Source organism: Stegostoma tigrinum, chromosome 30 (assembly GCF_030684315.1).
Source record: "Stegostoma tigrinum isolate sSteTig4 chromosome 30, sSteTig4.hap1, whole genome shotgun sequence".
Classification (NCBI taxonomy): Eukaryota; Metazoa; Chordata; class Chondrichthyes; order Orectolobiformes; family Stegostomatidae; genus Stegostoma; species Stegostoma tigrinum.
Genome location: NC_081383.1, coordinates 26,299,839 through 26,312,727, shown reverse-complemented (window position 1 = coordinate 26,312,727; position 12,889 = coordinate 26,299,839). Strand labels below are relative to the sequence as shown.

The following is a 12,889-nucleotide window of genomic DNA, read 5'->3' as shown; positions in this document are numbered from 1 at the left end:
TCTCCCACAATTCCGTGCCCACCCGGGAGCCCAATAAAAGAAATGTTTTTTTTAAATTTATTACAATTTAATCTGACTTTTCTAATAAATAAACAAAGTCCCCGAATGCCTATATGAAATAAATAAACATTTTAATTTTCCAGTTAATCAATCTCCAGGTGTTCGCCCTTCACAACAAACATGGCGTCGGCGACCAAGATCATTCAGAGGCTGCGGAACTGGTTAGCTGGGGTGAGTCGGTAAATCTCAAATAATAGCCTGTCCTGGCTGCTAGGGTAAAGGTGTGATAATTGTATAAATGTGTACTAATATCAGATGTCTGGTGCAGAAGTAATAGCTGTATGTAAGTTAAAATTAAATGTCTCTTGCTAGCCTCTTCGCAATAATCTCCATCCTCAATCACAAACAGCAATTGCTGGGGAAATTCGGCTGGTCTGATAGTGTATGTGCAGAGATAGCAGGGTTAACAGTTCTTCTATTTCCTCAGCGATGGGGCAAGACCAGCACATAGCGAATGTTTCGGCCTTGTATTTCATAGCCGCAACCTGCAGCTAGAGCTGCCTAGTGGATAATCCATCTCGGTCTCCTCTACAAGTCCCTAGTATCACAAATTGCTGGGTTTCAGGCAATTTGATTCATTCTTTATGCCATCAAGAAATGATTGGAGCCACTGACTATGTCCTGGTAATAGTACTGCAGACGTTTTCTCCTTACCCGAGCTATTCTAGTACAGTTACAATACTGTCATACACTTGACATTGTGGAAATTATCCAGGTGAGTCCTGTGCGCAAAAAGGACAAACCCAACTCTGCAAATTACCAGCTTATTGGCTTACTCTTGGCCAACAGCAAAGTGTTGGGAAAAAAATTGCACATTGATACAAAAATAGAAATTGGTGGAAAACCTCAGCAGGTCTGGCAGCACCTGTGGAGAGAAATCAGAATTAATGTTTGGGTTCAGTGACCCTTCTTCACATGGTTCTGAAGAAGTGTCACGGGGCCCGAAATGTTAACTCTGATTTCTTTCCACAGGTGCTGCCAGACCTGCTGAGATCTTTCAGTAGAGGTTTGGATATGTACACCACAGCACAGACCGTTTGGTCCAACCCATTCATGCTGAACAGATATTCTAAATAAATCTAGTTCCATTTGACCCATATCCCTCTTAAACCCCTCCTATTCATATACCCATCCAGATGCTTTTTTAAATGTTGTAATCGTACCAGCCTCCTTCACTTCCTCTGGAAGCTTATTCCATACGTACACTACCCGCAGCATGAAAAAGTTGCGCCTTAGATCCCTCTTATATCGTTCTACTCTCATCTTAAACCTGTACCTTTTAGTTTTAGACACTCTCACCCCAGGTCTATTGTCTATTCACCCTATCCATGTCCCTCATGATTTTATAAACCTCTCTAAGGTGACCCCTCAGTTTCCAATGCTCCATGGAAAATAGCTCCATCCTATCCAGCCTTTCCTTATAGCTCAAACCCTCCAAACATCTTTTTCTGAACCCTTTCAAGCTTCATAATATTGGCCCTACAGTAGGAAGACCAGAACTGCACACAGTATTCCAAAAGAGGCCTAAGCAATATCCTGTATATTCCAACTCCTACAGTCAATGCAATCATTTCTGTTTTTGTTTGATTTCCAACATCTGTAGTTCTTTTGAGTTCTTAGATCTGTGCATTGATGTTCAGTTTGCGTTCTGCCAGACCTACTCAGCTTTTACTCTCATTACCTTGGTCTAACCATGGACCAAATAGCTGAACTATAGAGGTGAAGGGAGAGAAAGATACCTAGCCATCAAAGCAACATTCTGCCAAGAATGGCATTGTAGAAACCTAGCAGAATGAGAGTCAATGGGAACTAGTTGTAAAATCTCTTTGCTGTTTGGAGTCATACCTGGCACAAAGAAAAATGTTTATATTTGTTGAATGTTAATCATCACTGCACAAGTTCCTCAGGATGGTGTTCTGGGCTTAATCATCGTTGGCTGTTTCGCCATCATTAAGTCAGAAGTCAACATGTTTTCTGATGCTTGCACCATGTTCAGTACCATTTGGGATTTCTTGGATACAAAAGTGGCCCATGTGCATGTACAGCAACACCATTTTAAGTAGATGTATATTGTAAATATATATTTACCCTTTATGTCAGTATTTCACATTTGAAATATATTGTGGATGTAGTTATCCGAGCCAATATTCATGTATAGTTTAATATAGGCAGGTATTGTAGACTTTTTTAAAAATTTGTTAATGTGCTGTGGGCATTGTTGACTATGCCAGCATTAATTGCCCTGGAGACGTTAGTGGTGAAATGTTGTCTTGAATGGCTACAGTCATTGCAATATAGGGAGACCCATGGTGCTGCTCGAAGGGGGTTACGAGATTTTGATGCGGTGATACCAAAGGAACCAATGATATATTTCCAAACCAGGATGGTGGTACTGCTCCATGCATCTGCTGCTGTTGTCCTCCTTGCTGGTGCAGTTTGTGAATTTTGTTGAATAACTCGAGACCCTGGTATTCTGAACCAGTAAGAAAATGCAGTGACCATTCATTGTTAGCTTATTGAGACAAGTCCCAGAGGACCAAAAGGCTGCTCTGTCACTAGACGGATTCAGCTTGTAGTAGTTTAACCTGAGGATTCCCATGCCTTGGGTAAGGGGGACATTGAGAAGGAGGTTACCTTTACTGTAACCTCAGTTATGACAGAAATTGAACTTATGCTGTTGTCATTACTCTGCATAGCAAACCAACCAACCAGCCATCCAGACAACTGAGCTAACCTTTCCCCTAATTACCCCTTCCGTCACTTTGATCAAAAGTAACTTGATAAGAAGGTAATTGGAAAGTAGGATTTGTCCTGGTTTCTGTGGACAGGGCATAACTAAGTAATCTTCCACATTGGGACAATGTTCAGCTAAATATTAAGTTTTTAAGCTTTGTGTATTTGCGCATCAACATTGCAGCTATATTATCAGTTGCAGTTCCTTGTTCCATGATTGACCTTTCTGGACTGTTACGCATCATCAGCTCAACATTTGATGTGTACATGAACACTTCTGCAACTGACTGTTGCGTTTTTCTCTCTCCTGCAGAGGAATCTCCAAGAAAAGTTGCAGCTTCGATACACTGAAATTTCTCGCCGGTAACTGACAAAATAAACTAAGCAGTAATTGTCAGAGTTTAACCTTCAGTTAAATTTAGTTATTTCAACCTGACAGGGAAGTTGTGGGTATGGTAATTTTACTCTCTCCATCAAATATTAAGCTGTTTAATCTGACAGTTTTTCAAGATATTCACTGTGTCTGTAACTGTGATGTAGAGGAAACTTCATTTTGTTTCCAAGCCTAATTTGTTCCTGATTTAGAAATTGGAGACTGCCAGTATTTCTCAGCATCCCTTTTCCATATTCTGGGTATCAATTAATTTTTCTTGCAGATTAGAGTGAATAGACAAAGTCTTTCCGCCAGATTGGAGCAGAGCTCAAAACTAGAGGGCATAGCTTTAAGATGAGAAGGGAAAGATTTAAGAGGGACCCAAGGGGCAACATTTTACGTACATGGAATGAGCTGCCAGAGGAAATGGCAGATGCTGGTATCATTACAACATTTAAAAGGCATTTGGATGTGTATAATCAATAAGAGGGCTTATAGGGATATGGGCCAAATGCTGGCAAATGGGACTAGATTTATTTAGGGTATCTGGTCGGCATGGATGAGTTGGACCAAAGGGTCTGTTTCTGTGTTGTATATCTCTATGACTCTATGTTTAAATAATAATATGTCAAGTATTTTGCGGTTTCTTTTTGCTGATAGTTATAGAACAGGAGTTTTTAGTGTCGAAAATAAGCCAATCCTTGGTAATAGAAATAGCAGAGGAAATGAGATTAGCTCCATGCATTTTGTTTTCAAGAAACCTTTTTCAAGACAGCTGTTATTCTGCTGCTTTGTAACTGCTTACAGTAACCTTACGTCTGATCTCCTATGAAAGGATATAGGTTTTCTTGGGGTGCAGCTTTTAAGATATTGTATTCATTTATTAGTACCTTTTTGTAAAGACCGGATTTTGGAATACTCTGTTTCAGGACCCAGCCTCCACCCAAGCTCCCGGTTGGCCCCAGCCATAAGTTTTCCGATAACTACTACTGTTTACGAGATGGTCGTCGAGAGACATTTCCACCTACTGTCATTTGGTCATTGCAGAAAGCGCTAGCGGCAGGAACGCAAGCGGCCAGGTTAGTAGCAGCACATTCCTTGTTCAGTTCCATAATGTGTGTAACACTGCTAGGAGTGATAGAGTGACATGGGAATGGAAATAAACTACTTGCATGTTTAAGCCTGTTCTGCCGTTCCAAGTACTTAATCTGTACCTAAATTCATTTGACCTTTTGTACTCCTGCATGGCTTGCCTGTCAAAAATCTATTCATTTCAGTTTGAAAATGCCAGCCAAATCAACATCTTAGATTTTTGTTTTTGGAGAGTGGCTACTAGATTGTCTCTGCCCTTTGTATGGGGGACAAACAAACGGTCCTTGTTTAACTCCTATAAAGTTTAACTCCAGTTTCAACATTATGCCCTGGAAGAGGGTATTTTTCTGTATTTTACCTCTTATTATTCATAAAACCTCAATTCAATCACAATGAGCCTTCTACATTCAGAATACAGAACAAGTTAATGCCTGTACTCAAACTGAAGCCTCTAAGTTTGGTATTCCAGGAGTGCGCACATTCCTGAAGTTTGAGGATCACTGTTTAAAAGTGAAGACAGTACGCTGTGGTCTCTGATTATTTTTCCTCTCTTCAGCCCTTCAAATAAGGACCAGCTTTCTATTAGATTATCTGATTACTTTTTATCCATATGCCCCAATTTTACTGATCTATGCGCATAGTCTTAAATAAATCTTAGCTCCTCACAGCCTGAATGTACTTTCACTTTAGAAAAAACCTAATTTATCTTTCCCAAATTCAAAGTTAACTTGCACTGTTTCCATCTTAGTTTTAGCTGATCATGTAGTGCATCTGAACAACTAACATCCAGACAGCCCCCATCATTGGTCCTAGTGTTTCATATGCCCTGTCCTAGCCATCCTCACTGCCACGCTTCCCATTTTGTCCCCTGATTCCTCATCCAGCAAAATGTATGTTTCGAGAAGATTTTGGAGGATATTTAGAGATCTTTTCACACTGAGTAAATAGCCTTTCTACCCATTTACTCACTCTTGCATTGACATGCAGAGTAGTTAACCTGTCTGACTCTCCATCTTTTAGTCTTCTGCCTACAATCCAGAGTTGCTAACCCATAGCAAAGAATCTGCACAATGGGCTGACAGGAGCTGAAGTACAGAAAGTGCTGCTCCCCATCCTAACTTGGCTGCATGATCTTGATTTTTTCCTGTGTTCAGTCTGTCACTAAGTTAAACTTGCCTGCCTCTATATTTGACTCTTATGAAGTTGGTCCACAAACATCCTGCATGTGCTGAGTACTCACTGATAGATCTGTTTTCCGTTATTTAAAGTGCACAGCATGTTGGAAACATGAAAAAAATACAGCATTTGAATAAGTCAAACAATTTTGTGACTATTTTATGTCTCAACTACGCAGGAGCAAACTTTTTATTAACTGGTATGTATGGGATCATAAGTGTGCCGGCTGATCAAATATTCCAGATGTCCACGTAATTGATATAAAATCACACACTAAGTAATAGAAGCGGAATGCAGATGATATGCACATCACTTATACTTTATTTACAGCATAAATCACTTAAGTAATAAAACAACTTTTACATTAAATAAACCTTAACAGCAGAGAACCTTCTCACTCACACCCTCAATCGACTATTCATACATTATGGATATTGCAATAATACAGTAAACTTCAGGTATATAATTTTGCCAGTTTATCAAGAGGGCCAGTTCATAAGATGTCGATTAAAATAGTTTGCTGTACTTGTATCAGATTCAAACACTTATGGTTATGCATTATATTATTCTGAAATTCAAAAATAAGTATTTCAGATTGAAGAGTTTAGTGTACACTTGTCCCCACTTGTGTATATATATGAGATGCTTTCTTTTCATGCTCATGTTGACCATACAAATTAGAGTGCAGTAAAATTTCTGATTTAGAAATTGGTTTTGAATTTATGGGAAGTGACCCTGGGAATTAAGATGTTTCCACCCTTGTTATCTGTTTCATAGTACATCTGTTGAACTGAATTGATTTTCGTCAACTGAATTCCTTCAGAATACAGTCAGTTGAACTTCTTTTCTTTGTACTAGTGGCCAAGGCAGTGAAGTAACTAAGGAAGTTAAGAAACCTGTTGCGCCTGGACAGCCAGTCAAGTTGAAGCTTTCCACGGATCAGCCATATCTGTAACTGGAGGATGATTGGATGAGATTAACATGAACTCTAACCTTTTATGGTGTGCCAGCGATGGAAAGGAGGTTAAAGTACTGAGGAAATAATCCCTGGGCTACAGCATTGTATAGCCAGATTGGAACTTTGAGTTTCTGTCACATTTTGGGATTTAATGGCTCCTCCTCTAATGTAAATCAGCTCAGTAAATATCCAAGTTAATAAAGCACATGGTGTTTTGTGCACTTTTTTTTGAAAGGTATCATATATCATCTGCATCTTGGAGCCAAAAGCATATCATTTCTTGTTACTGGACCCTTTCTCTGATACTTAGATGGGTTATGAAATATTTTATATTTTGTTAGTTTCATTATTTGGAATGTTAATCTTTGAGCATTCGTAATGTTTTTAGTTTTTATTACTTTTTAAAAATTAATTTACTGTTAATGCCAGCTATCGCATCTTGGCATTTACAGGCCAGTTGTGCTTCTTGCACATGATTTGCTCCCTTCTGAGTATTGACTGAGGCTTGTATTGCTTGCACTGAGATTGAAATGAATAATCATCTGCAGGTCTCTAAATGGCTGCAGCACGATGGATTTTCATACGGTTCATTACTTTGTAGTGATTACTGAGGGGAGGTGGAGCACAGTGATAATGTCACCAGACTAATAATTGAATTCAAATAATAACAATAGTTTAAATAATTGAATTACACAAAAAAGTCTGGAACTAAAAGCTAGTCTAACGATGGTCATGATAATAAAGTGTGAAGCTGGATGAACACAGCAGGCCAAGCAACATGTCAGGAGCACAAAAGCTGACGTTTCGGGCCTCATCAAATGAAGGGTCTAGGCCCAAAATGTCAGCTTTTGTGCTCCTGAGATGCTGCTGGGCCTGCTGTGTTCATCCAGCTTCACACTTTATTATCTTGGATTCTCCAGCATCTGCAGTTCCCATTATCTCTAATGATGGTCATATCAACTTGTTCTAAAAACAACACCTGTCAGGTTCAGTAATGTCCTTTTTGGAGAGGGGAATCTGTCATGCTTATCCAATCTGGCCTGCGTGTCTCCACTTACAGCAATTTGGCTAATTCTTGGTTAACTGACCTCTGAAATGGACTTGGTTTGCCATTCAGTTCAAAGGCACTTAAGAATAGGAATAAATGCTGTTCCAGCCAGTGGCACCCACATCATATGAATGAATTTTTAAGGAACATTGCACCAGAATAACCACACCACACTAGCTGTGAAGTCATGGGCTACTTAAACCAGTTTACTGTTTAGTTTTATGACCCAATGTCTGGTACAATGGACATGTTATTTGCTCAGATTTTTGTTTACACAAGAATTCAGCTGAATTTGTTTCATAGATGTGGAAGAGGCAATTTTTTTTTGATTATTTCAATGAAGTTAGATTAAAAAGTAGCTTGTTAAAACTAAACTGGAATAAAAGTAAATAAATCAACAAAGCCAGACTTGATTGAGAAAGAGTGATAACTTATGAAGTCCCTAATAGTTTATTTAAAATTTTTGGGGATATTTTAATCAGTGTCAAGCATTTAGTTCTGGGTTATTCTTCCATTCCTGTTTAGAATGGAAAATAGAAATATTTTATTTTACAAAAAAGGGGGCTGAGTAGGCCATTTGGCCTGGTAGAGAATGCATCATCATTCAATACCGTCATAGTTGATCATGCAATCTCAGAATCCCATTCCTGCCCTATCCCCATACCCCATGATACCTTTATCTGCAAGGGCCACATCCAGCTTCCTTTTGAATGTCTCTAATGAACTGGCCTCCACAGGTTCACAATTCTGAGTGAAGAAATTCGTCCTCCCCTCAGTCCTGAATGGCCTCCCCTTATTCTCATACTGTGACCTCTAGGTCTGGACTTCCCCAACACAAGGAACATTTGTCCCACATCTAACCTGCCCAGTCCCATCAGGATTTTATTTGTTTCTGTGAGCTTCCTCTCTCATTCTTTCTAAATTTCAGTGAACACAAGTCCAATCTATCTAGTCTTTCCTTGTATGTCAGTCCTGTTATCCTGGGAATCAGACTGGTGAGCCTTTGCTGTAGTTCCTCAATGTCCTTCCTCAGACCATGAGATCAAAACTGTCACAATTTAATGTTTTGGCACATGCAATTATAACACAGCATGGAAGGAGGCTGTTGAGCCCATCATGTCTGATAGCCTTTAAAGGAGCAGTTCACTCGATATCACTCACTAGTCTTTTCCCAGTCACCCTGCAAATTCTTCCTTTCAAAGAATTGTCCAGTTTCCTTTGGAAATCCCCCATGTACCCTGTCACGGTCAGTCTCACTGGTATTATGTTCCAAATCTTAACACTGTGTCTTTACATTAACATTTTTTTTCATTAACTGCCAGCCTCTTCTCATTACTGTCTGTTTGTGTCACTTGCATTTCAGTTCTCCTCAAATCTTTAATATTCAACCTGTTCTCAATTGGATAACCTACCTGACCTCATAATATATATTTTCTTCTGTCATCTGGTGAAATCTGGATTTTTTTTTTGTCCTATCTTTCCCCTTTATGGGAATGTACCATGACTGTGTACTTGAATGCCTCTTAAAATTAGTTCATTGTTCAGTTTATTATGTGTCTGCTAACCTTCAGTTGCATTTTCTCAGGGCACAGACCTCTTCCTATCCCATTTGAGTTATTCTTACTTTAGATTGCCCTTTGCCGTTTTCCATATCCAGGCTAACCTTGTAATATAATAATCATTATTTACTAAATGTTCCTCCACTGACCCTTGGCTCACCTCATTCCCAAGATCTCAGTTTAGTGGTGCCTTCTTTCTCAAATAAAGGCAAACTACTGTGGATACTGGCTAGCTATAGCCCAGGCTGCTGTGGGAGATGAGGGAAGAATTATAGGTGCCCTGACCCAAATTTTTATATCATCTCTGTCCACAGGAGAGGTGCTTGAGGCCTGTGAATGTGGTTCCACTTACAAGAAGGGTGGTAGTGCTAGACCAGGGAACGATAGACCAGTGAATCTAACTTCACTGATAGGGAAACTATTGGAGAAAATAGTGAAGGCAAAAATTAAGCTCCATTTAGAGAGGCATGGTTTGACCAGGGATAGATAGTCAGTGTTGCTTTGTCAGAAGGAGGTCGTGCCTCACAAATTTGTGGAATTTATTCGGTGATCAAGTTTTTGAATGAGGGTAAGGCAGTTGATCTCGTTTATATGGATTTCAGCAAGGTCTTTGACAAGGTGCCACATAGAAACTGATCATGAAGACAAAAACACACAGAATACAGGCTAACTTGGCAAAATTGATGTAAAATTGGCTCAGTGATGGGAGGCAGGAGGTGGTGGTGGAAGACTGTTTGAGTGACTGGAGGCTGGTGTCCGTTGGCATATGTCAAGGATTAGCGCTGAGTCCTTTGTTCATGGTATTCCGAAATGACTTGGATAAAATGTAAGAGGGATGATAAATAAGTTTATGGATAACACAAAGATTGGCCAGTTTGTTTACAGGAGGAAGTTTATTGGAGGGTATAAATGTATTGGTCAGATATGCTGATCAATGTCAGATAGAATTTAAACCTGGTAAATGTGAGGTGCTGCAGTTCGGAAGAAGAAAAAACAAGCAAGGGTGCACTCAATGAGTGGCAAAACACTAGGAAGCTGAGGGACCTTGGTGTGCTTGCCCACAGATCCCTGAAGGTAGCAGGACAGGTAATTAGGGTAGTTAAGACATATGAGGTGCTTGCCATTATCAGGTATGGTATAGATTATTAGAGCAGAGAGGTCATGTTAAAGCTGTACAGAACTTTGTTTAGGTGATAGCTGGAGTACTATGTGCAGTTCTGTTTGCTACACGGTAGGAACGATGTAATTGTACTAGAAAGAGTGAAAAGGAAATTCACAAGGGAAGTTGTCTCATTGGAACATTTCAGTCATGAAGAGAGGCTGGATAAGCTTGAGTTGTTTTCTTTAGAGCAGAGACAAGTTGAATGGAACGCAGGTATTTCTGCTTAGTTGAAGGATCAATAACAAGAGTACATAATTTTAAAGTGAAAGACAGGAGATTTAGAGGAGTTTTTAGAAGATGCCTTTTTACCCAGAGGGGCTGAAAGTTTGGAATGCACTGCCTGGGAGGGTAGTTGAGGTGTGAAACCTCCCATCCTTTTAAAAAAGTACTTGGTAGAGCACATTAGGTGTAACAACATTGGAGGCTATGGGCCTAGTTTGGAAAAGTGAGACTGGTGTAGGTAGTATATTTTTGTATGGTACAGACTTAATGGGCCAAAGGGCCTGTATTGCATCTCTTTGACAAGGCAGCTCTCCTTTCATGCTAACCCTTTGATGTACAAGCATGACACCGGAATGTAGAGGTTATGACAATCTGGTAAAACGAGCAGATTGGGGCTCTTTATAGTGCTTGATACAGTAGACTTACCAATGATGTTCCAATTAAGGCAAAGTCTAAAATGAGGGGTCATAAATGTCCAAAAATTGCTAATAGATTCAATAAGTAGTTAGGAAAAACCTCTACTCAGAGAATATGTTAAAAACCTGGAGTATTATAAGGAGCATTACAGAATTTGATATTACTAAGACACTGCAATATGATAGCATCCAATGACCTTTTCTAGTAATAACATTGCTGCGATTTGCTGTTTACTATGAAAGCATGAGCATTTAACATCCTCTTATGAAAGTCCGTTGTCTGTTACTGTGGAAGAAACTTGATACCATTTGAAGTAAGTTTGTTAATATCTGTAATATGGGGACATGCCAGTAGTATAACTGTTTTAAAAAACAACTTAAGTCATAAACAGTAATGTTAGGATATTTACAAGCTCGAGTGCAAGAAATAATGTGTGCAGTACCATACCTCTACCAACAGATGATGCTGCTGCATCAATCTTGCATCTGAAATGATGGAGTCAATAATTGATACTTTCCTGCCTGTTCAGAGATATTATTACACACCTCTGGAGCAGGCAGACTTTAACCTGGGTCTCCTGGCTCAGAGATTGGGACATGACACCACAGGAGCTATAATGGGGTTAACGTGTATGAAATAGTGCAGATGCATAAGCTTGCAAATTATCACTTTGTTTTGCTACTCTCTGATTATGTGAAATTTTAGCTACCTGAGGATCGTGACAATGTAAAGACGTGTTATATGTTTCTAATACTATCAGCAATGATTTAGGAAAGAGCCCTCACACAGAGTGCTTATTTGGGACTCCATGCGAGGACAGTCATGTGCCTGAGAGGTCCGTACAGCCATTAAGGGTCAGGAATTGAAAAGCGTACAAATGTGATCTGTACAGAAAATCCGTCCGTTGTAGAGTCAAATAGCATGGAGATAACTTGTAGAGATTGCTGGGGAGATTTTGGGGCTTTGCGCCAAAGAGAAATTTCACCTGATCAGGTCTAAGATCAAGTGGAATCCATCTATATGTTTGGACTGAGTAAACTTTGCTGATTGAAGGTGGTGTTAAATTTCAGGTGTTCAGAGTAGCGTCTGGTACCAAGAAAACCCAATTCCATTTTGGTTTAGTCTCCTCCATTTCTCCCTACCTCCCCACTTCACTTTTCTTTTGACCTTAATAGGCTTTGCTTCTTAATACAAAATTGGCTGCATGGGTGACTTGGCAGGCGTGGGGGGGTGGGGAGTACAGACCTCGGAGGCCCTCTTATGGTGTAGCGGAAAAAACTACTACATTTGCTAGATTGGACATTTTCACAGTGGCACAGCAATGGGCATGTGTCATCTGCAAACCTTGTTTATCAGTATGAAGGCACCAATGCACTATTCAGACTACTATTGTGTTGGAAGTATTTCATTTCTTCCTGGGCAATTACTTATTGTTAGTTTTGATTTGAATGTCTTTTCAGTTATCATTGTATGCAGTACTGAATACCTACTTCTCAGTTGAACCCTGTCACTCCATTTTACTTCCTTGCTCCCAAACTGTTCTGATAGAAAAACAAAGTGCTGGAGAAGCTCAGCAAGTCTGGCAGTATCTGTAGAGAGAAAACAGTTAATGTTTGAAGTCCAGTGACCCTTTGTCAGAGCTGAAAATTCCTGGGGAAAAGGTGGTATTTATGTTGATGGGGGAGGAGGGGAATTGAAGTGAATAGCTTACATGAAAATGGTGCCCAGAGAAAGGGGAAGAGGGAAAAAATGAGATAGACAAACAGAGAGATGCTGATGATGAGCTGAGAAAGAGACTAAGGAATTGAACCCACACTTACCCTTTTACTATATAACCTATAGCTCTAACTGGCTGGGATTAGAGATGGTGCTGAGCTTCTTGAAGAATTTTCCTTCTTGACCCCTCCCCTTGCCTGAGTTTAAACTGCCGCCAGTCATCGCTATCTAAAAAAGAGATCAGTCTTAAGGTTTGTGAAGACCATGGTGACTTTATGTGATCCCTTTATTATTGGAATGACCAACATTTAGATGCTTTCCAAGAAGTTAGCTCTGACAAGAATTCAGCAGTTTTATTACTTCATTCTTATAT

The 12,889-nt window shown here is 39.7% G+C and overlaps 1 protein-coding gene across 1 annotated transcript; it reads left to right on the top strand.

Moving 5' to 3' along the window:
* Positions 1-148: 148 nt before the first annotated feature.
* On the top strand, positions 149-6,597 carry ndufa7 (NADH:ubiquinone oxidoreductase subunit A7). Its single transcript, XM_048559966.2, has 4 exons — positions 149-231; positions 3,107-3,156; positions 4,096-4,245; positions 6,293-6,597. The coding sequence occupies exons 1-4, from the start codon at positions 181-183 to the stop codon at positions 6,387-6,389; spliced, it is 348 nt and encodes a 115-aa protein (XP_048415923.1). The 5' UTR covers positions 149-180; the 3' UTR covers positions 6,390-6,597.
* Positions 6,598-12,889: the final 6,292 nt, after the last annotated feature.

Excerpts from the sequence above, each read along its gene's own strand:
- ndufa7 (XM_048559966.2), top strand. The coding sequence starts at position 181 with ATGGCGTCGGCGACCAAGATCATTCAGAGGCTGCGGAACTGGTTAGCT. Across the intron at positions 3,157-4,095 it reads TACACTGAAATTTCTCGCCG|GACCCAGCCTCCACCCAAGC; the intron begins GTAACTGACAAA and ends ACTCTGTTTCAG. Across the intron at positions 4,246-6,292 it reads GCAGGAACGCAAGCGGCCAG|TGGCCAAGGCAGTGAAGTAA; the intron begins GTTAGTAGCAGC and ends TCTTTGTACTAG.